The following is a 23,555-nucleotide window of genomic DNA, read 5'->3' as shown; positions in this document are numbered from 1 at the left end:
CGGGGAAATAAATAGTGAAACCAGTATAAATCAGATACTGCTGTAGAGGGCAGGTGAGTGCCTTCATAAGCGTTCATAGCCACTGAAGAGTATGTTTGGTTTGACAGTCTTTATTCATACTTTAAGGTCGACATTTCAGTTTCTGAGCATTGGGATTATAAACATGAACCACTTTGCCCAGTTCTTGTTTTTTTTTTTTGTTTTTTTTTGTTTTTTTTTTTTTGACAAATAGCAGATTCCATGTTGAATGGGTGAGGGTTCCTGGGTAGGTTGCCCCTTGTATGGCTTCGTGATTGTGCTGACGGATTTGCTGGAAGTGCTATACAAACATTCGGGCAAGCTTGGTGGTCCTTTTCTTGCTGCGTCTGATTTTTTAAATAGGCATTTTAAATTGCCACCTGACCAGAATCCAGGCCATTGGGGGAAGGGCTAGGTTGTGTAGAAGGAACATTCCCATTGTGGGTGCCTTTTTCTGGAGCTTCTGGAGTAGTATCTTGAGTGGCAGCAGCCTTGTAGGTCAACTTTGTTTCACCTGTGAAGGTAAGATGGAGACTGAGTAATAATGCAGAGGTTTATGAGAATGGCTGCTATAGGCTCGTAATTGATGCTTGGTTTTCACTGGAGGAACTGTTGGGGAAAGATCAGACTGCTGGGTGGCCTTGTTGGGGCTCTGTCAGTGGGGATGGGCTGTTGAGATTTCAAAAGCCTTAATGCGTCACCGTTCCTGGTTAGCCTTTCTCTGCCTGTTTGTGGTTCAGGATGTAAGGTCTCAGTTTCTGCTCCAGTGCAGTGCCTGCTGCCATGCTGCCTGCCATGATGAACTCTAACCCTTTGAAACTGTAAGCCTCCTATAAATGCTTCTGTAAGTTGCCTTTGCTTGGTGTCTAGTGTCACAGTAATAGAAAAGTAAGACAAACACAAAACTTATGCAGCCACAAATACAAGAACTTCAGAGGGTATGCTTTCTCTCCCATCCCATCCCTAGTGTGTTAGCACCCCAGATGCTTTGTGCATCATTTTTTATCACTCTAGCAACTCAATGTAAAGCTGTAGAGGAAAGGTGGGTAAATAATAATGACTTCAGTTTTGAAGGAAGGGAAGGCAGGAAGAAGTTTAGGGGAATCTTGACATTTCAGACTGCCAACCCCTACCTTCCTCAATCTTTTTTTTCTTCCCTTCCATGCAGAGTGGTGAGGAACTTGGAAGACAGAAGCCAGACAAGGCAGGGTCTGTCCTCCCTGCTCTCACACTTGAGAAGTGGTGGGTCAAACTGTTAGCACAGTTTTGGTACTGGGATTTTCAAAATCTGCCTTTTAAAGTAAGGTCTTAACTGAAAATCCAGAGTGTCACATTGAAGATTATTACAGGTCTTCTGGACCTGTCCCTGGAATCTGTTGGCTCTAGAGGCGCCCTTCATTGTACTGCATATCGAAAGGGTTACCACTGGGTAGTAAATGACTTGAGTTGTTTAGATGAGACTCAGACTTAGGCTCTTTCACCCAGCTGGTTTAGAACTAAGGAAAGGTTTTAGTGTCCTGTAATGTACTCTTGGCTTCTTGATAACCAGGATTACATCTTAATTGCCAAGGGAAGGTTGGTGTTTACTAGTTTAGTAATGGGACTTCCACCAGGCAGTTTTCTGTATGGGTTGAGGTACAAACCACAGCTTCTGGGTTCTAGGAAGAATCTCAGCCTTGGTTCTACTGGCAATACGATGCAGAAGAAATTGGGTGATTAGGCAAAATGTTAGGAAATACATGTTATAAAGTATGTTGAGCTTTTTGCTTAAAAGATTGATGAGGGATCTGGAGGTGCGACTCGGTGGAATGCTTTCCTAGCATGCCAAGTCCTGAGTTTGATTTCCACTACTAAAGACAAGTCTGGACATGGTACATAATGTGTCATTTGATGATCACTTGGAGAATCTCCAGTTTGAGGGTAGCCTGAGCTACAGGAAACAAAAGGTCGAGGGTATTTGCTTTGTACATAAACTACTCCAGTGCTCAGTACCACAAAAACAAGTGGTTCGAGTATTCGGATGGCAAGGACTCTGAGCGGGTAAAGGTGATCACTGCTAAGCCATCTGACTATATGGGTCTGTGTGCATGTTCACATGTTGTAAACAAATACTTTCAAAAGATGGATTTGTTTATATGTATATGGCAATTTTGATGCATGTCTTGCACCGCATTCATTATCAATGTAGGTCAGAAGAGGGTTTCTCCTAGCACTGGATTGTGAGCTGCCTTGTGGACCCTGTGGAAGAGCAGCCATGTGTTCTTAAATTGCTGAGCCATCTTTCCAGCCCCTGGAAGTGCTCTTGACTGTCCAGCTGCCTCCAACCACTCAGCACTTTTAGGGAGGGATTCTAATCTAGGCTTAAGTTATGAATGTTCTCTAAACCACTTGGCAATGGAACAAACACACCTTTAGTCCCAGAACGCGAGAGGCAGGTGGATCTCTTGTTTGAGTTTGAGGTCAGCAAGCCTGGTCTACAGAGCAAGTTCAAGACAGTCAGGGCTACACAGAGAAACTTTCAAAAAACAAAAGTTCAAAAAAAAGCTCTACTCTAGTAGTATGTACAAACCATACCAGTTATGTATTTAAGAAGCTTTAATTTATTTAAGAAGATTAAATCACTGTTTTACCAGAATGGAATCTCTGGATTCTGTTGTATTAGTGCTATCCTGTGTTTTCCCTATGTGGGAAACCTGACCTCGTTACAGAAAACTGAATACTGTAAGATTGCTGACGCTTCCCAAACAAACCTAGAAATAGCGTAGGTCCAAAGTAGTTTTTCCTATTACAGTGAAGATTCTCTTGCTTGGACATAATGGTCTCATAGTGAAGGTTCTCTTGCTTAGACATAACGGCCTCATACTGTCTTATTCCCGTGAGGAATACTCCAGGGTGATTTTTCTCAACTACCGAGTACTATTGGTGGAAATGATCCTTTAAAGTCTTGCATACTCTCGGTGATACCCTGGTTCCCTGCTGAACCCTGGTAGCTCAGGTCCAATGTGGCTGTACTCACCCTCGGGAGGCTTGAATTTCTCATAGCACCGAAAGATAACAATGAAGAGAAATCCTTCTGCAAGTTGGAAAATCATATACAGAAGAGGAAAGAAGAAAAGTGGTCCAATGACTTCAGGGGGAAAGGTCACATTGAGGATGGTAGAACAGAGTTGAACGTTTTGGAATCCTGTTTCCATGCTGATGGTGCGGCTGCAGCTGCGAGGGAGGGGAAAGTTATTTAACAGGAGACAGTTGGCAGCTGCTGTGCCTACCCTACCCTTCCTGTTTCTGATCCATTAGACCTAAGCATCCAGCATAGGAAGGTGGGAGGAAACAGGCGTTCGTTGCATTGCTTGGAAATTTTGCTTGGTCCTCTTTTATAGAACTAAGTTAAAACTTGAAAGGGACTGGCAGATAAGTGAACCTGGGAGCCAGTATCACTCATTAGTTTGTTCTGTTAGTCTTACGTGACAGCTGCACTTTTCCTATAGACAGCAGGAAATGGTTACATAGCTCCAGCTCCAGAACTTGTTAAAAGCAAATGTCAGCCCCACTATGTGTCTTTGTGGATGTTTAAATTTAATGAATACATATTCCAAGTGTGTTAATTTATTAGCTTGAGTGCATTTTGAGAGGACTGTGATCTTTGCTGCTATGGCCTTTGTGAACTAGTAATACCTCTGGCCTTTGTGAACTAGTAATACCTCAGCACTGTGGTCATAGGGAGTCACCTTTTGCCATGTGTGGAATATGCACAGTAATTTGGTTTTTATCAAGTTTGTAGAAGTAGGTTTTGTGTGTGTTTAGAAATGAGTTCCTTGCCGAGCAGTGATGGCGCACGCCTTTAATCCCAGCACTTGGGAGACAGAGGCAGGTGGATCTATGTAAATTTGAGGATAGCCTGGTCTACAAGAGCTAGTTCCAGGACAGGCTCCAAAGCCAGAGAAACCCTGTCTCGAAAAACCAAAAAAAAAAGAGTTCCTCTTAAGGTGTGGGGGAAATTGTAATGCAGTGGTTCTTAACTTGGGTGGTCGAAAGATGACTCTTCACAAAGGGTCGCCTAACACCATTGAAAACAGACTTCCATTATGAAGTAGCAATGAAATAATGTTATGATGGTCACCACCACAATGAAGTGGTGTGTTAAAGGGTTGCAGCATTAGGAAAATTAAGAACCACTGTGCTTTAAACTCACACGAAAGTTTATTTAGAGTAACAGGCCTCTGGTGTTCCCACACCCTCAGGTTGACGACTCTTAAGGTGGCTGTATTTGTGAGTTGGGTTGCACTGTAAAGATCTGAGCTTTGGAGTACCACTTAGCTTATAACTTCCATCCTATATTCTTGTCAGAAGAGCAAGAAGAGTGGGCAAGGAGGAATATTAGCAGTGGCATTGAAACTACCCCAGTGCCACCAATTGTGGGGCAGCTCCAGGAAGCACTATCTCAACACTGAGAGAGCAGGTTTTGCTGTTTGTTCAACCCCCTCTCCCATCCCCACCCCCAGTATTTCGGTTGGTGCCTTTGACCATATGTCAGGAAATGCTCAGCCCTTAAAGGCCCTGAGGAAAATGGAGCTTTAGGGACCTACCGTGGATTGAGCTGGAAGAGAGCAGAGAGGATGTAGCCCAGAAGGAAGCCAGCGAAAGGCATCAGGGAAGAGGTGGCCAGCAGTGGTGGAGTCATGGCGAACACAATGCTGTTGCCCACATTGATGACAGACAGGACTGTGACAGCCACGCTGAGGCAGAAAGTGATGATCAACCCTCCCTGCATATGGGGACAAGAAGAGACTTTAGAAGGATGGGAGAAGAGTTGGTACCAGAGGTCATTTTTATTATAACAGGAAAGAGATGACCTTTATCTCCCATCTTTCTTGTTTCTTATGTAAACGTAAACATTTTTGCTAGTGTTTTTATGACTGAGCATCAGCCAAGCATAGCCAGTTGCTTTTGACATAGCCCAGACTGCTGTGAAATTTTCAGTGCTCTTCTGTGAAGGGATGAGATTTCCTGGTCTGATATTTATAAATGACCTTTCCAGTCTGTAAACATTCACACAAGACCCCCTAAAAACATTTTGGAGCTTTCCTCAGTCTACATTATAGGGAGGGACTTCATTGTTTTAGGGAAGCAGTTCTCAATTTTTGGGTTGTACTCCTTGTGTGTGTGTGTGCTTGGGGGGGTCATATGGTCCTTTCACAGGGGTTGCCTAAGACCATTGGAAAACAAAAGATACTTTTTTTAAAATAATAAACTAGCTATGAACTAGCAACAAAAATAATTTTCTGGTTTTGGTTTACCACAGTTTGAAGTATTAAAGGTTCACAGCATCAAGAGAGTTGAGAACCACTATTTCAGGGTGAGCTGGACTCTAACCACTGTGAACCTTTAATAGGTAGGTTCTGGTGAAATGACTGATCAGGGTTTTCATTGTGAAACATAAGGATGTAAGTTTTCTTCAGTGCTTTTTGCAGCATGCTCCAAAATGGCAAAAATGTGTAAATTTGTGCCTTTCTCATCTTTTGAATAAAGAAATAGCGAAAAATTACTGATTATCAACTATATGCTCAGCTTGTCTCTAGTGTCTATTTTATTCCTGCGTGTGACGTTTACTTGTTTGGAGACAGGGTCTTGGCCTTGTGCTCCTAGCTGGCCATCTAGAACTGTTGTGTACAGGAGGCTGAGAAGGTTGGAGGGTATGGGTACTTGACCAGTTTCTCATTCTTCTAAGGGCAAGCAATGATGGGTGCCCTGTCAGTGCACAGTGTTGCTTCTTTTGAACATCTGTCCCTTTGTGAAATGCTGGAAGTGTTTGTTCCTCTTAGTCTCATAGCTAAAGTTAGTCAAGTTTGCCCTGTTAACCTCTCTTCTCTAGTTAGTTGGTCTCTCTCCAGGCTTATGTAAATCCCAGGCTGTGTTTCTGGCTCAATCCCAGCAAGAAGCCTGGCCATTCAGGCCTTCAGTGGTCTTAAAAGACCACCAGGCTTGTTTGCTTGTTGTTGTTGGACTCTTATTTTGTGTGTTACTTTACCTTCAAATATGACAAACTGAAGACAGCAAGCCCTCAGTGTATGGCATCAAAGAGGGATTATAAATTTAATTATACTATAATTAATGTATACTTTGTTCACTTTTTTTCTCTTGATTCTTCAAAAGTATTTTTTCCTATTAGAATCCCTTGAGGTAGTATAGCATAGACTTTATTTTACTTGTATAAGGAAAACCTGATGTGGTTTGGATGAGTGTGATCTTCACCCACCTCCCACATGTCTTTTGATTAACGGCAGATCCCTGGGGTGACACCACTAGGAAGTACTGTGGGCCTCTCTGCTCATCTTGGGATGTGAGTGCCCATCTCACATGTGTTGATGCTGTGATGAACTGCTGTTGCCAAGTGACCCAGCATCCAACCAGAACCCCTAGTGAGCGAGTCAAAGAAGAAAGCTCTCCTAAGTAGCCTGTGGTGGTAATGGCTCAGTCACAGTGCTTTATTTAAGCAGGGCCCTGAGTTCTTACCTTGACGATGTAGGGAACATATTGTGGCTTTTTGGTTTTGAGGAAGATCCCTATGCTACAAGGAATGAGAACCATGACCAGTGATACCATAATGCCTTTGTAGGGCACCTTGTCCTTCAGATCCCCATCATAGATGCCTTTGGTGTAGATGTACAAGAGGAGAGGCATCATGCCCAAGGCAGTGAAGGAGGAGCAGGTGGTCATCACAATGCTGCGTGGAAGATAACAGGGAGAACACAGAAAACCAATTAGATGCCTGAGTACCTTCTGTATGCCAGACATTACCCATTTTCTTGGGCAGCAGACATGCAGTTTTTTTTTTTCTGAATAAACACTTTAAAGAGTTTTGACTTATATCAAAGTGCACATAGTAACTGTTAGAAAGCAGACCCCGTGTGCTTTTGAAGAAGGTGCCATTTCAAACTTAAATAAAACTACTTTTTTTGATTGGTGATTGATGTTGGGGAGCCCATCTCACTGTGCATGTCATCCCTGGGCAGGTGGTCCATGAGCAAGCATGAGAAATAACTCAGTAAACAGCATCGCACCATGGCCTATGCTTAGTTTCTTCAGGTTCTTGCCCCGACTTCCTTCAGTTATGGCTGTGAAACCCTTTGCTTTTGGACATGTTATTAAATCACATTATTAGAAACTTTTCTAAGACACAAAAAATTCAAGATTCAATGTTTAAAATGGTTAAGTGTTTAGTATATTAAAACATGGATTTTTTATTTTTTTCGAGACAGGTTTCTCTGTAGCTTTGGAGCCTGTCCTGGAACTAGCTCTTGTAGACCAGGCTGGCCTCGAACTCAGAGATCCACCTGCCTCTGCCTCCTGAGTGCTGGGATTAAAGGCGTGCGCCACCACCGCACGGCTGTAAAGGTAGTTTTTTTAAAAAGAAAATATAAGACATATCTTTGTAGACAGTAAAGGATTTATTAAACCTCTGACTAGTGAAGACAAAGCAGTATAGAGTCTAACTTAGGCAAGTTAGATTTACTAAGTGTAAGGCATCAACATATATATGTAAGTCCCACGCTATGAGGAGATAACGTTCAAATCACTTTGCAAATCAATAAAGTTCTTTGAGAACAACCCCAAAGAACAACACAGTCCATCCCATTTCCAGATGAGGACACCCAGGTGACTAGTTAACCCGGAAAAGGTGCTAGGCCTCGCATGACATCCATTGGAAATGTGGTTTGCTACAACTGACCGGTTGGCAAAAACGACAAAGCCTGGCAATTGGAAATAAAATAATGCAGAAAGCAATAATTCCTCTGTTGAAGTGTGAAGTGGAACAACTGGAAGCTCCCTTGTTGATGTGTGAATCCCATGATCTCCAGTTCCTGCTTTTCCTATCCATACTTTGACCTGGGAACAAGATACCCATGCACAGGGCTGTCTATAGAAGCAGGCCATGGAGTCAGGAATGTGTCCCAAGAGGGAAGTGCAGCAAACCACACGACAGTTCAAATACATGCAGTAGGTATAGCCTAACTGCTGGCTAGTTTTTGTGTCAACTTGACAAAGTAGTGTCATCTGGGAAGGAAGAATCTTTATTGGAGAAAATGCCTCCATAGAATTAATTGGTTTGTTAAGTCTGTAGGACATTGTCTTGTTTGAGGATTGGGAGGGAAGGGCCCGGCTCACTGTGTGTGGTGCCACCTGTGGGCTGGTGGTGCTGGGTGCTGTCAGAAAGCAGGCTGAGTAATCCACGAGGAGCAAAGCCAGTGAATGGCACTGCTCTGTGGTCTCTGCATCAGCTCCTGTCTTGAGTTCCTGCCCTGACTTCCCTGGATGATGAACTAGCTGTAAGGTAAAATAAACTTCTTTCTCTCCATGTTTGCTTTTGGTTAGGAAGCTAAGGTACTGGCTCTCAGAGCAAATTGCCAAATATATGACCCAACTATATGATACCAAATTGAAAACATGCAAATACAGTAGATTATCTGTAATAGTTTGAAAATATCTTGTGATAGTTTTTAAAGAGAACTGGGGTGGGAGGTGGGGTGGAGAGATGGTCAGGGGTTAAAGGGAGAGAACCAAGGCCTGGAAAAATGGTTTAGCGTGTAAGAGTGCTTCTGTTCTTTCAGAGAACCCAGGTTCATTTCCCAGTACCACACTGGGTGGCTTAGCCCCCTGTAACGCCAGGAGTTCTGACATCCTCTCCTGGCCTCAGTAGGTACATGCATACCCATGGCACACACATACATAGACACACACATTTTAAAAAAAGAGCCAGGAATGATGGCGCCTGGTAATCTTAGCAGTCAACAGGGGGCAGGAAATCAGAAGTTAAAGGTCATGTTTGACTACACAGTTCAAAACCAGCCTGGGCTATGCTAGATTCTGTCATAAACAGCAACCTAAAACAAAAGTTTAAAAATGCCCTTGGTGGGGGGATTGCTGGAAAGATGGCTCAGAGGTTAAAAGCACTGGCTGCTCTTCCAGAGGTTCTGAGTTTGATTCTCAACAACCACACAATGGCTTACAACTATCTGTAATGAGATATAGTGCCCTCTTCTGGCCTGCAGACATAAAGACAGAACAATGTATACATAATAAATAAATGCTTTTAAAAAAATGTCCTTGGAGTTGCTGGAGCCAAATCCTGGGAGGTGTTCCCTCTGAGGTGTGCTGGAGGAATGAGGTTGAGGAGTGTGTGGGTGTTTCTGTGCAAGCTGTTGGTCTCTCGGTAGAAGGCCAACTTGCAAGTCTTGTGCTTGTCCTCCTGTCCAGAGGAATCATGCTTGCTTTGGCTTTGTGTCAGGAGTTCTAGATTGTGTTCTGGGACTTTGTGTGCCAATGTCCCCTTAGATGTGTAGAGCCGTGTTTCCAGAACCTCAGGCATTTTCCTCCACAATCACATACTGGAGGCTGTCAGAGGTATCACATCCCCAACCTACCGGCATCTGTGACTTGCGATCCTCAGTTTACCCTAAAGGACCGGGATGGGAGGTGACCTCCAGATTCTAGCTCCTGAGATTGGGACCGTTTCAACACTGGGGACCTTGTTTCTGGTTACAGTGGGATAGCATGTTCGTGTTTTCATTCTTTCTTCCTATATATGGTCTTTGTTTTTGCTTTTTCAGACAGGGTCTTATGTAACCTACAGCTCCCTGTGTAGTGGAGGGTGACCTTGAACTCCTGACGCCTTCTGCCTTCGCTTTCCATGTGCTGGCATTACAGGCTGGTGCCACCATACCAGTCTTATTTACTGAGTTATTTTGAGATGGACTCAAGCTTTCGCCTACCCCAGTCACCCGGGCAGCTGGGTCAACAGACATGCACCGCTGTGCCCAGCCCCTTCTTTCTTAAGAATAATCATGTTGCATAGGCCCTGCTTTTTTCTTTTCTTTTTTTGGGTAGAAATGAGAGGCACAAGCTGAGGCCACTGAAGTGACCATCCGGTCCCTACGGTGAGGCGGGAAAGGTGTAGGAATCCCAATGGCTTCCCAAGTCATAGTGGGGAACTTGTAGGAATCATGGAGTGGTATCCAGGCCTTTTGTCTCCCCAGGCACTGGCTCTGGGCTGTTTGGGGACCAGCAGGTTACAGGGAGCAGGGGAGTTTGAGGATGGCAAGAGTAGTCAGGGTTGTTCCAAATAAGCTTACTTCTTATAGGGGTTTTCTCTTGCCCGTGTCTGTGTCTTTGAGGAAGGAACTACCCTGTCTTGCTGTCTGGTGTCCTCCATCAGACTTAATCCATTTGGAAGACAGAATAACCGAGGGAGAGGGCTCTAGCCTGCTCTGGACACAACTTTTGCTCCGCTCTTAGGAGACCGTTGGCAGGTTTCCTGACTTCTGATTCCTAGAGAGTACTAGGCGTCTCACCATTTACTTTTAACTCTAAGTGGGACTTAGTGAGCTTAAAGAGAGGCTTCAAAGTAGACCTTGGAGCCACTTCTGACCCTTAGACACTGCTTGGTTTGCACAGCCTTTTAGGTAAATTCGTATGACTTTTTGATGTTTGAAGTTTTGGAGATTTCACCTAAATTTTGGAGGTTCAATTTTCTTTTGAGAAGCAGAAAACTTAGGGCTGGAGAGATGGTTCAACCCAGGGTTCAACTCTTAGCACCCACATAGTGACTCACAACCATCTATGGCTTCAGTTTCAGGGGATCCAGTGCAGTCTGCTGGCCTTTATGGACACTAGGACATGTACACAGTGTCCTTACATACACACAGAAAACACTCATACATATAAAATAAAAATATCTTTTCAAAAGAAAAGCAGAAAACTTTGATGACTATGGATTCTCCTCCTGTACAATGCACATGACAGATCAGTGGGACCAGGGCCTTTGAGCCTGGCAGGCAGCCTCTATTCACTCTGCCAGTGAACAGGCTAGCTCGCAAGATGTCTGAGTAGATGGACCTGCTCTGCAGCCAGCCAGCCCCCGGCCAAAGATGTTAAGCCCTAGGACTGTTTCCTCATCTGTGAATGCAGTCAGTTATGGTACTCCCTGCTGTATTCACCTGTCCGTGCCAGCCACCAAAACAAGGATCAGTGCAGGATGTATACAGTGGACAACAGGGTATTAAGGGAATAAAATAGGCTAGGCGGTGGTGGTGCACATGCCTTTAATCCCAGTGCTTGGGGGGCAGAGGCAGGCGAATCTCTGAGTTCAAGGCCAGCCTGGTTAACAAGAGCTAGTTCCACGACAGGCTCCAAAGCTACAGAGAAACTCTGTCTCAAAAAACAAAAGTAGAAAAACTGGGCAGTGATGGTGCACGCCTTTAATCCCAGCACTTGGGAGGCAGAGGCAGGTGGATATCTGCGAGTTCGAGGCCAGCCTGGTCTACAAGAGCTAGTTCCAGGACAGGCTCCAAAGCTACAGAGAAACCCTGTCTTGAAAAAAACACAAGCAAGCAAGCAAGCAAACAAACAACAAAAAACAAAAAATAATAAAATAGGACTTTCGGGGGAGGGGAGCTGGAGAGAAGGCTCAGTGGTTAAGAGCTCTAGCTGCTCTTCCAGAGGATCTGGGTTTGATTCCTGGCACCCACACTGCATCCCATAACCATCTGTAATTCCGGTTCCAGGGGAATTCAGCGCCCTCTTCTGGCCTCTTTGGGCACTTAGGCACACAGGCAGTGCAGAGAGCCACACATGCAGGCAAGCCCCCACATGCATGAAACAAGTTTAAAATTTGACTGTGTTGAAAAGAATGTTTAGTACCCACTGTCATTGCTATAGCTCATGTCGCAACTTTTCAGGACAGCTGGGATTCAAAGTCTGGCAGGGCAGGAGACTAATATTCCCACTCAGCCAGTGGGATTCGCGGCATGGTTAATGTGTATAAGTAGGTCTGTTTGCTTGGGAGGAAGGGACTTTGACAGAAGGTGGCACAGCAACACCCGTGGCAGAGTCTGGAACTTGGAACCAGAGGCTGGGCAAGCAGCAGCACACAGGGGCCCTGTTCTCGATCTCACCACAAGCTGGGGGTCATGGGAGGCCTTCCACCTTACAGAGCAGCTGATGGAGAGGCCTTATTAGCAGTCACCAGGTGGTGAGAATGGGGCACTCGGTTACATTTAAAAGCTCGCCCATTGTCCTTCATATGGTCCCCAACTCAATTCGTGTTTTGCAGCTTCCACAAATAACAGGTCCCTTCTCTAACTAGTGTGACTCAAATTCCTTCTGCATCTGAGCTGAGACTTAAACCTGGGGTTCTTAGGACAGATAAGATGTGACAAACTGTGCCCCTCCCCCTAGTTACACTAGTGTTGCCTTGCTTCAGTGAGAGAGGCTTCTTGGTTGGGTTTCGTGTAAAGTTCAGCCACAGGCAGGATGCACATGAATCTAAGTTGATGGGCTCTAGGTTCCCTGCTTCACCTGACCCTGAACATCTCCATTAAGGACAGACCTAGAGGAGACTGACTTAAGCCTGAGGCTTTGCTTCTGGCATAGATGGACCAAGCATTGAAGAGGGCCTCCTCTGGTAGGCAAGAGTCACACCTGTGTGAAGGACAGATAACCCCACCAAGCCTGAGGAGTCAGGCTGTTCAGGAAAGGGAACTTGCTGGTTTCTAATCAGGATGTTTTGAACTCAGGCTGCTGTTGGCTTGCTCTCTGCTTGTTAGACTAACCTGGGCAAGTGCTGGGACTTCAACTCTACCTGAGGTGTCTTCAAATGGCTCTCTACATCTGTCAACTGGCTGACGGGTCTCAGCATACCTTAGATGCCCATATACTGGGGGGAGAACCTTTGGAATCTCTTCTCTGCAAGAATTTGAGATGCTCATTTTCATTTGGTCCCAAGTCACCCTGCTCTCCCTGGAATGTTCAGAACCCATGATGCCCCTTCTAGATTTTCAGCTTCAGAGCCAATACCATGCCACAGTTAGGTGATTTCAGTTCTCAGGGACCCTGGTTGAAATCTGTGCTACTTGAAAACAATCCTTGAGACACTTCTGTGAGTTCCAGGGTGTCTAAGATGCCTCTTGACCAGCTTGACATCTTTCACTTGGTACTTAAAGACTCCAGAGCCTGTCCTGACTTAGCATAAGCCTTTAACTATCAGTGCCAACCTTAATCCAACTCCTACTTCCAACGTCCCCCTTTCCTGGTCCCCAACCCAGACTTCCCCCAGATGACAATGTCTCCACCACACCCCGTCCCACCCCACTCCCTCCTAACCCTCAGTCCTACCTGAGGTTCATGTCCCCCTTCATGGCCAGGGTGAAGAGGTTGGACAGGTTCCCTCCAGGAGAGCAGCCACAGATCAGGATAGCCAGTGCCTCAATTGGGTTTAGACGGAAGACCTTGCCCAGGACAAAGGCAGTGAGGGGCATGATGCCGTACTGCGACAACATGGCAATAATCACCCCTTTGGGCCTTAGGAAGTGAGCCTTGATCTTGCTGAACTCCATGGTGCAGCCCAAGGAGAGCATGATGAATAGCAGCATGAACACCAGGACGACGCTCAGTGCCTTGTCTGTGGCGCGGTGGCCAAAGCCAGGCGGCAGAGAGAAATTGAAGGGGACCGATACATTGTGCACCTCCATCCTCTGGCACGGCGGAGACCACCCTTGTTCTCCGCTGCTGGCCTTCCTTGCCCAGTGCTTGCTGGATGTTTTCTTTGGTTCCCTTTCAGGACAGTGTTTCTGGACAAAACGTAGCTGTGGGCAAATAAAAGATGACGCAACCAGCAGAGCCAGGGCTCAGGTTGTGGCTCCACTCCACAGGGAGGAGAGTCACAGCCTTATCTCCCCGGATTCGCTACCTTGCTCAAGTTTCCTAACCTCTGTGCCTGCTGGGTGCCACTCACACCCAGCACAGGGCTGGTTCATTTATCTGCCCCCAATTAAGTAAGCTTCTCTAGCGTCTCTGAGACCCGTCCAAAGACCTACAACAAACCAGGTCTACTCTTCTCTTTAGCTCCCGCTTCCAGCCCAGTCCCTGATGCCTCAGGTTGTTTGCCTGGGAAGGTGCCCGCCCAAAGCCCAGTGAATCACCATTTGTGCCTAAGTGAAAGGGACCAGGCTACCTTTGGTTTCCTCACATAGGCATGGCCCCGAGGGCAGTGGGGCAGTAGAGGGACCTGTTGTTTCTGCCTGCAGGAGGGGATGTGTTCACTGCTTTGCTCCTGTGAGACCTCCTTTTGTGCCCAAAGGTGTCCTGCGGGTGTGGGAGGGGGCACACAATGAACCCCTGAAAGTCTTACTTACCTCCAGAGGGAAGAACTTTCTGGAGTGCGGTCGGATTCTTGGAAGACTTTATGCAAAGCACCGCTCAGAAGGAACTCTTGCTGTGAAGACTAGCTGGTGCCTGAGGCACCTGTGGCTTGAGAAACTTGTGAGGTAGGAGGGAGGATGAGCAATCTTTTCTTGCTGAGTTCCTGAGGGCTCTACTTTTGCATGTTGAACCTGTGTGTCTCAGGCTGCCAGATCTGAGGCATGCAATATCAGCAGCATCAAAGAGGCAGATGTGACTGAACTCTACCACACTCCTTCCATCCCTGCCAGGTGTGGGAAACAGTGGCTCTTTTAGAAGCACAGTTTTTCAAGAGCCTGAGGAAACAAGCTCCATCAGGAGCAGAAGCCAGGAACAAATCCAGTCCTGGAAGCCAACCCAGTCCCGCAACACTGGCAGATCAGGATTGAGCCAGTGAACAGACCCAGAGTCAGCAATCTCCACCAGAACAGGTCCAACTCCAAGCCAGGGACTTCTGCAGGAGGGGATCCAGACCAGGATTTACAGAAACGGGGCAAAGTTGGAAACCTAGGCCAAAGTAGGCCTGAGACAGCAAACTGCAAGGGAGAAGAGCAAAGTTCTGGAGCGCTGAGCTATCTCCAGGAACACCAAGTAACCAACAGGGTAACTAGAACTGTGACACTGACTGTACCACGAAGAACAACCATCTGAGCTTTGGATTCACTGGCACTTAGAAGATTCTCAGATAGCCCCAACCACACTTATTAGATAAAAGATGAGTAGAAAAACTAAATTCATACGCTATACCATAAAAGCAACACAAAACCAGTAAAACCTAAAGACCCTACAACAGCAAGACATGAGCAGCCAAAAATGGATGAACCAGAAGAAAATGACCTAAACAATAACTTCAAGAGAATGTTTGAAATTCTTATAGATGAAATGAGAAATTTCCTTAAAGAATTGAGGAAAAGACAAATACAAAATTGGAAGATATCAGCAAATCACTTAAAGAAAACCAAGAAAAAGAAACCAAACGATAAAAGAAACTATTCAGGACTTGAAAAATGAAATAGAAACAATAAAGAAAACACAAGTTGAAGGAATTATAGAAAGAGAAATCATGAGAAAAAGATCAGGAACCACAAACACAAGCATGAACAACAGGGTACAAGAAATGGAAGAGAGAATCTCAAGTGCTGAAGATACAATAGAGGAAATAGACTCATCAGTTAAAGAAAACATTAAATCTAATAAAAGCTTAACCCAAAATATCCAAATGTTGAACATTCAGGGCAGTTCCTGAAAGCAGGCAGGACCCACAAGCCAGAATCCTTGGAAAAGGATGTCAGAGGAAGGGCTAGGATTCTAAGGCTATGCCTATTCTGCTACATATTTTTTCCTCTATAAATCCCATGAATACATAGGATCTCAGCATATATGTGGCTTAAAGTTAAAAAACATAAGGTGTACAGTGAAAAGCCAGACATCCCCTTGTGCTCTGGCCAATCAGTTCCTTCCAAAGATACTCAGCATGTAGTTTTCCCTTATGCTTCGAAGAAAATCTCCACATGCAGACTTATTCTAATATGCCCCCAAAGAATGGGATTCTTACTTCAAGAGAGGGAGCATAGAGAAGCAGAAATAGCAGCTTGTATGGGGGCTCAGAACAACTCTGGGAGAAGTGGCGCTTCTTTTCATCAGGAGGGAAAGGGGTAATTTGAAACATATGCAATGAAACTAGAGCATGTAAGTTAAACCCAGAGAATTCAAGGTATCCCAGTTTAGCTAAACTGATTAACAAAAACCTTAGCAAGGACCTTGACTCACAGTAAGAGAAGCTTGTTATATGTTTCAGGTTCTTTACAAAAACAGTTGAGTCTAAGACGGACCAGATTATTTCAGCAGTAAAACAAAAGTAAACTTGGTATAAAAATCATTTTTGTTTATCTATGAAAGTCATTCAAAGGTAGCAAGCTGGAATACAGCAGCTTCAGCATCAAGACAGACCCGAGTTCAGGAAAAATAAAGAGGCTTTAGAATGAAGGGTCAGAAAACAACAGGCAAAGCCAGTTTGAGGTATCAAGGGCACACATGAAAAATGTTCTTTAATCCAAAGAGGGAATGTGGCCAGAGGCAAGATAAAGTATAGGCCTTCAGTGAAGCCTGAAGTTCACAGGAAAGGGAAGAACATCCAGGAAAACCAAAGCCCACAAAGCAGATGAAAAATCCAGCAACTTCGGGAAGCCATGGTCCTGGCCAGGAGGCTGACAATCTATTACTTCAGATTTTCTTGGGCAATTCCTCACGCAAAGAGGGAATTTCAAGCTTCACGAAAAGAGGGAATTTCAAGCTTTGTTTTTAACCCTGGGAAGACAATGAACTCATCTGATTTGGCAATATTACTTAATTTTTAAAAGGGATAGAAAGCCAGATGACTTTACAGGGAAAAGATTCATTCTCCTAGCTGCTGTTTCTGAATTCTATCATTGCCCACAGATACTTAGGGCCCTAGTGTTAAAAGGCTTGTCTCCTCTGAGACTTTCTCAACAGGAACACTCAGCTCCATAAATTTCGAGTAAAGCAATATCTGAAACTGTCTTGTACCATGCCCAGTACATGACAGATATTGATAAGTCTTTGTTTACAGGGGAAGGGGCTAACCCATCAGAAGGCAGTGTCTCCAGGGGAAACTAACATAACATACTGGGAGCATTCAGTGACCATCTAGCCAGGCAGCATTGGAAGGTAAGTTAGAGAGAACTGATCCAGCTGAAGTTTCTGCTTCAGGCTCACCTTGGCCTCACACACGCCTCAAAAGCCAACAAGAACCCAAAAGCTCTTCTAAATGTCCTGTTTTTGTTGTTCTGGTGCCCAGTCTTTCAGGAAAGAGACAAATTACAGCACATTTTTATAACAGCTCAACAAACAAAAGTAAAACTCCAGGAAGGACCTCCGGGTAAACAGAACAAATACTTGAGCCCTTTCAGACAAGTAGGAAGCTATAGAAAGTAGGGGTATGCAGCCAGCCCCCAGACTCTAAGGGATTAGAGGTGGGAAGGGTTGGCAAACATTTAAATATCCAGCATGTTTTCAAAAGACTCAACAAAAGAGGTTTCTGGCTAACAGGCACCAAGAAAATATCACACTATCAAACACAGGAGCCACAGGTTTAACTAACTGTGTTGTGTTTAAGTGTTCACCGGAGCTCTGAAGTAACATAGTTTCACACTGAAATATGTTAACATTCGAGATATAAATGAGCACAAAGAAATAGATGTTTAGAGGACTGGAGAGATGGCTCAGCAGTTAAGAGCAACGACTGATCCTCCAGAAAATCAGGGTTCCCTTCCTAGCAGCACATGGGGTATCTCACAATCCTTTATAACTCCAGTCCAAGGGATTCAATGCCTTCTTCTGGCTTCTACAGATGTTAGTTAAACCTGTGGCTCCTGTGTTTGATAGTGTAATATTTTCTTGGTGCCTGTTAGCCAGAAACCTCTTTTGTTGAATCTTTTGAAAACATGCTGGATATTTAAATGTTTGCCAGCCCTTCCCACCTCTAATCCCTTAGAGTCTGGGGGCTGGCTGCATACCCCTACTTTCTACAGCTTCCTACTTGTCAGAAAGGGCTCAAGTATTTGTTCTGTTTACCCCGAGGCCCTTCCTGGAGTTTTACTTTTGTTTGTTGAGCTGTTATAAAAATGTGCTGTGTATGTACAGACTACAAGCAGGCAGAACACTCAAACTCATAAAAAATAAATTTTAAAAAAGTGTTTAATTTGAAAGAAGATGGCTAGAGAGAAGCTCTCCCGGGGATTGACAGTGGGGCAAGGGGAAGAGAAAGAGGTCCCGTGCCCAAGTCTCAGTTCTAGAGAGGTGATCACTGGAGCAGGGCCGAGGTAGCACTGTAAATGCCCTATTGAGCTATAGTTACAGAAAACAATTAGAAGTAACAAGAAAGAACATAACAGTATGAATAGAACCTAGGGTCCAAATTCCTTGGCTTGTTAGCAGCATGACCTCCTTCCTCCCCTTGCACCTTCCACCTGTCTCTCTTTTTCCTGGCTACCCCCAGGAGAAAAGAGCTGTTTCATCATGTGTTCCCTTCCTTGCTACAGGCTCAAATGACTGGGCTGGAATGGTCAGCCGTTGTCTCCTTTTAAGTTGCTTTTCTCAAGGATTTTGTCACAACAACTGAAAGCTAACTAACAGGACCAGTAAAGGCTTATGTTAATGGTTAGCAGAGTCTTAGTGAAAGGAGTCCTGGGCTAAATATTGGAAGATAGATTTGTGGATCAAAAAAAAAAAAAAAAAAAAACCAGCACAAAGATCTATATGATGAGCATGAGACGTGATCAGGTGGCCACACTCCTATAATTCCACCACCAGGAGGCTGAAGCAGGATTCTGAGTTCAAGAGGAAAGCCTAGACTAGACAGTGAGATGTTGCCTCCCCATCCCTACAAAACAAACAAACAAAAAAAGCAGTCATGTAAAAACTAAGCATTTCTCACAGAGGACCCTTTTAAGGTTATTTAGGAGTATCTATTCACTTGTAAAACTCTTTCTTGATATGTAAAGGTTCAATTTCTACTTCCAGTTTATTAGCAGTAGAGCCAGAGAGAAGACAAGGTGATTATGGAAAGTAAAGCTGTTCAAATATGTTGTGTATCACAAATAATAAAATCCCAGAGACAGATATTGTGGCTCAAGCTGAAGATCAGAAAAGTAAAGCAACCAGCCACTGGCTCTTACCTCTACCTCAGATCGAAATAGGCGATCCTGTCTCCACGAATCCTCAGACCAAGACTGAGACTTGTCTCCTTCCTCCCGTCTTCTATTCCTCTCTAGTGCTGGGATTAAAGGTGTGCACCACCACTGCCCAGCCCCTATGGCTAACTAGTATGACTGCTGGGATGAAAGGTGTGTGCCAACAATGCCTGATCTTTATAGCTGACTAGTGTGGTTACTTTGCACTCTGATCTTCAGGCAACCTTTATTTATTAAAATACAAACAGTACAGTCTGGGCGTGAGTGAATCTGGGACCTCCGAGGGAATAGGCAGGAACCAGACATCTCACTTCTTGGCAGGGCCAGGCATGAGTCTGGGTCCTCAGAGGAAGTAGGCGTGAATCAGCACCTCTGTGGGTCCAGGCATTTGTCTGGAACATCAAAGGGAATAGGCAGGAACCTGGAACCTCTACGGGTCCAAGCGTGAGTCTGGGACCTCTGAGGGAGTAAGCAGGTCCTCTGCGGGCCCCGGGCACACCCTAGCTTGGGACCTCTAAGGCAGTAGACCAGAGCCAGAAATCTTTACAGGTCCAACTCCAACCCAGGGACACCTGCAGGAGGGAATCCAGACCAGGATAAACAGATACAGGTCAAAGCCTGTAACCTAGGCCACATTTGCCCCAAGGCAAGGAACTCCACTTTGGGCAATAAATTCCACAGCAGTGGCTCTGAATAAGCTACCTAGGTCAGAGAGGGCCTGAGGAAACAAGCTCCACCAGGAGCAGAAGCCAGGAACAAATCCAGTCCTGGAAGCCAACCCAGTCCCCAGATACTGCTATTCAGGATTGAGCCAGCCACCTGACCCAGAGTCAGCAATCTCCACCAGAAAAGGTCCAACTCCAACCCAGGGACTTCTGCAGAAGGGGATCCAGACCAGGATATACAGAAATGGGGCAAAGTTGGCAACCTAGTTCAAAGTAGGCCTGAGACAGCAAACTGCAAGAGAGAAGAGCAAAGTTCAGGAGCACTGAGCTATCTCCAGGAACACCAAGTAACCAACGGGGTAACTAGAACTGTGATACTGACTGTACCATGAGGAACAACCATCTGAGCTTTACATTCACTGCACCTAGAAGATTATTTTACTGAATCTCAGACAGCCCCAACCACACCTATTAGAGGAAAAGATGAGTAGAAAAGGTAAGATCACATGCTACACCACAGAGAGCAACATAATACCAGTAAAACCTAAAGACCCTACAACAGTAAGACATGAGCAGCCAAAAATGGATGAACCAGAAGAAAATGACCTAAACAATAACTTCAAGAGAATGTTTGAAATTCTTATAGATAAAATAAAAAATTCCCTTAAAGAATTGAGGAAAAGACAAACACAAAATTGGAAGATATCAGCAAATCACTTAAAGAAAACCAAGAAAAAGAAATCAAACCTATAAAAGAAACTATTCAGGACTTGAAAAATGAAATAGAAACAATAAAGAAAACACAAGTTGAAGGAATTATAGAAAGAGAAATCATGAGAAAAAGATCAGGAACCACAAACACAAGCATGAACAACAGGGTACAAGAAATGGAAGAGAGAATCTCAAGTGCTGAAGATACAATAGAGCTAATAGACTCATCAGTTAAAGAAAACATCTAATAAAAGCTTAACCCAAAATATCCAGGAAATATGGGACACCATTAAAAGGTCAAATCTTAGAATAATAGGTATAGAAGAAAGAGAAGAAGTTCAACTCAAAAGCACAGAAAATTCATTTAACAAAATCATAGAAGAAAACTTTCCCAACCTAAAGAAAGCTATGCCTATGAATATACAAAAAGCTTACAGAACACCAAATAGACTGGATCAAAAAAAAAGTCCTCTTGCCACTTAATAATCAAAACACTAAATATACAGAGTAAAGAAAGAATATTAAGAGCTGCAAAGGAAAAAGGCCAAGTAACATATAAAGGCAGACCTATCAGAATTACACCTGACTTCTCATTGGAGATGATGAAAGCCAGAAGGTCATGGTCAAGCATTATGCAGACATCAAGAGACCACGGATGCCAGTCCAGACTCCTATACCCAGCAAAACTTTCAGTCACCATAGGGGGACAAAACAAGTTATTCCATGACAAATCTAGATGTCACCAATACCTAACCACAAATCTAGCCATGCAAAAAATACTAGAAGGAAAACTCCAACCCAAAGAAGATGACTACACCAACAAAAACACAGACAATTGATGATCTCATAACAGCAAAATCCAAAGAAGAAAAAAATGCACAAATTAACATCACCAACGATGAAAACTAAATTAACAGATTGGATATGAAAACAGAATCCATCCTTCTTCTGAATACAAGAAATACATCTCAACCTCAAAGACAGACACTGTCTCAGAGTAAAGGGCTGGGAAAAAATATACCAACCAAATGGACCTAAGAAACAAGCGGGTGTGGCTATCCTAATATCTAACAAAATAGATTTCAAGCTAAAAATCAGTCAAAAGAGACAAAGAAAGTCATTTCATATTAGTCACAGGAAAAACCCATCAAGAGGAAATTTCAATACTGAACATCTATGCCCCAAATACAAGGGCACCCTCATATGTAAAAGAAACACTTCTAAAGCTTAAACCATACATTAAATCCCACACACTCATAGTGGAGACTTCAACACTCCACTCTCACCACTGGACAGGTCAGTCAGACAAAAAATTAAAAGAGAAATAAGGAACTAACAGATGTTATGACTCAAATGGATGTAACAGACATCTACAGAATATCCCATCCAAACAGAAAAGAATATACCTTCTTCTCAGCACCTCATGGGACCTTTTCAAAAATTGACCACATACTCGGTAACAAAATAAACCTCAACAAATACAAAAAAATTGAAATAATCCAATGTACCTTATCAGACCACCATGGTATAAAACTAGAAGTCAACAACAATATTAATTCCAGTAAATCCACAAACACATGGAAATTAAACAATGCTCACCTAAATCATCAATGGGTCAAGGAAGAAATAAATGAAGAAATTAAAGACTTCCTAAAATTTAATGAAAATAAGCACACAACATACCCAAACTTATGGGACACAATGAAAGCAGTGTTAAGAGGAAGTTCATAGCAGTAAATGCCTACATACAGAAGCTGGAAAAATCACACAATAGTGAATTAACAGAAAATTTGAAAACTTTAGAACAAAAAGATGCAACCTCACCTAAGAGAACTTGACGGCAGGAAATAATCAAACTGAGAGCTGAAATCAACAAAATAGAAACAAAGAAAACAATACAAAGAATCAATGAGACAAAGAGTTGGTTCTTTGAGAAAATCAACAAAATAGACAAACCTTTATCCAAACTAACCAAAAGGCAGAGAGAGAATATCTAAATTAACAAAATCAGAAATGAAAAGGGAGACATAACAACAGACACAGAGGAAATCCAAAAATCATCAGGTCAGGGCTGGAGAGATGGCTCAGTGGTTAAGAGCATTGCCTGCTCTTCCAAATGGTCCTGAGTTCAATTCCCAGCAACCACATGGTGGCTCACAACCATCTGTAATGAGGTCTGGTGCCCTCTTCTGGCCTTCAGGCATACATGCAGAAAGAATATTGTATACATAATAAATAAATATTTAAAAAAAAATCATCAGGTCATATTTTGAAAACCTGTACTCCACAAAATTGGAAAACTTAAAGGAAATGAACAACTTTCTGGATAAATATCACTTACCAAAATTAAATCAAGACCAGATATGCAAATCAAATAGACCTATAACTGCTGCAGAAATAGAAACAGTCATCAAAAGTCTCCCAACCATAAAAAGCCCAGGACCAGATTGTTTCAGCTCAGAATTCTACAATACTTTTTTTTTTTTTGGTTTTTTTGAGACAGGGTTTCTCTGCAGCTTTAGAGCCTGTCCTGGAGCTAGCTCTTGTAGACCAGGCTGGTCTCGAACTCACAGAGATCCGCCTGCCTCTGCCTCCCGAGTGCTGGGATTAAAGGTGTGTGCCACCTTCGCCCGGCTCTACAATACTTTCAAAGAAGAATAAATACCAATACTCCTCAAATAATTACACACAATAGAAACAGAAGGAACATTGCCAAACTCTTTTTTATGAGGCTACAATTACCCTGATACCCAAACCACATAAAGGCATTACTAAGAAAGAGAATTACAGACCAATCTCACTCATGAACATTGATGCAAAAATACTCAATAAAATACTGGCAAATTGAATCCAAGAACACATCAGAATCATCATCCACCATGATCAAGTTGGCCCACAGATGCAGGGAGGGTCCAACATATGAAAATCTGTCAACGTAATCCACCATATAAACAAGCTGAATAATAAAAACCACATGATCATCTCATTAGATGCCGAAAAAGCTTTTGACAATATATAACATCCCTTTATGCTGAAGGTCTTGGAGAGTGCAGGGATACAAGGAACATACCTAAACATAATTAAGGCAATATACAGCAAGCCAACAGCCAACATCAAACTAAATGGAGAAAAATTCCCAGCGATTCCACTGAAATTAGGAACAAGGCAAGGTTGCCACTCTCTCCATATCTATTCAACATAGGTCTTGAGGTTC

The 23,555-nt window shown here is 43.7% G+C and overlaps 1 protein-coding gene across 1 annotated transcript; it reads right to left on the bottom strand.

Annotated features, from left to right (window-relative positions):
- Positions 1–94: 94 nt before the first annotated feature.
- Slc10a1 (solute carrier family 10 member 1) lies at positions 95–13,650 on the bottom strand. Its single transcript, XM_038337597.2, has 5 exons — positions 13,189–13,650; positions 6,532–6,742; positions 4,605–4,783; positions 3,035–3,231; positions 95–532 (listed from the first exon to the last, which is right to left on the bottom strand). Exons 1-5 carry the CDS (start codon positions 13,542–13,544, stop codon positions 387–389), a joined length of 1,089 nt encoding a protein of 362 aa, XP_038193525.1. The 5' UTR covers positions 13,545–13,650; the 3' UTR covers positions 95–386.
- Between the last annotated feature and the right edge of the window lie 9,905 nt (positions 13,651–23,555).

The sequence above is a fragment of the Arvicola amphibius genome, chromosome 7, assembly GCF_903992535.2.
Source record: "Arvicola amphibius chromosome 7, mArvAmp1.2, whole genome shotgun sequence".
Classification (NCBI taxonomy): Eukaryota; Metazoa; Chordata; class Mammalia; order Rodentia; family Cricetidae; genus Arvicola; species Arvicola amphibius.
The sequence above is the reverse complement of the archived record's forward strand: the minus strand, read 5'-3'. Positions and strand labels throughout refer to the sequence as shown.

Bases quoted from the DNA above. Each gene is read 5' to 3' on its own strand.
- Slc10a1 (XM_038337597.2), bottom strand. From the start codon at position 13,544: ATGGAGGTGCACAATGTATCGGTCCCCTTCAATTTCTCTCTGCCGCCT. The intron at 4,784-6,531 runs GTAAGAACTCAG...CCCCATATGCAG, and splicing joins ATGTTCCCTACATCGTCAAG to GGAGGGTTGATCATCACTTT. The intron at 533-3,034 runs GTGAGTACAGCC...TTACCTTCACAG, and splicing joins GAAATTCAAGCCTCCCGAGG to GTGAAACAAAGTTGACCTAC.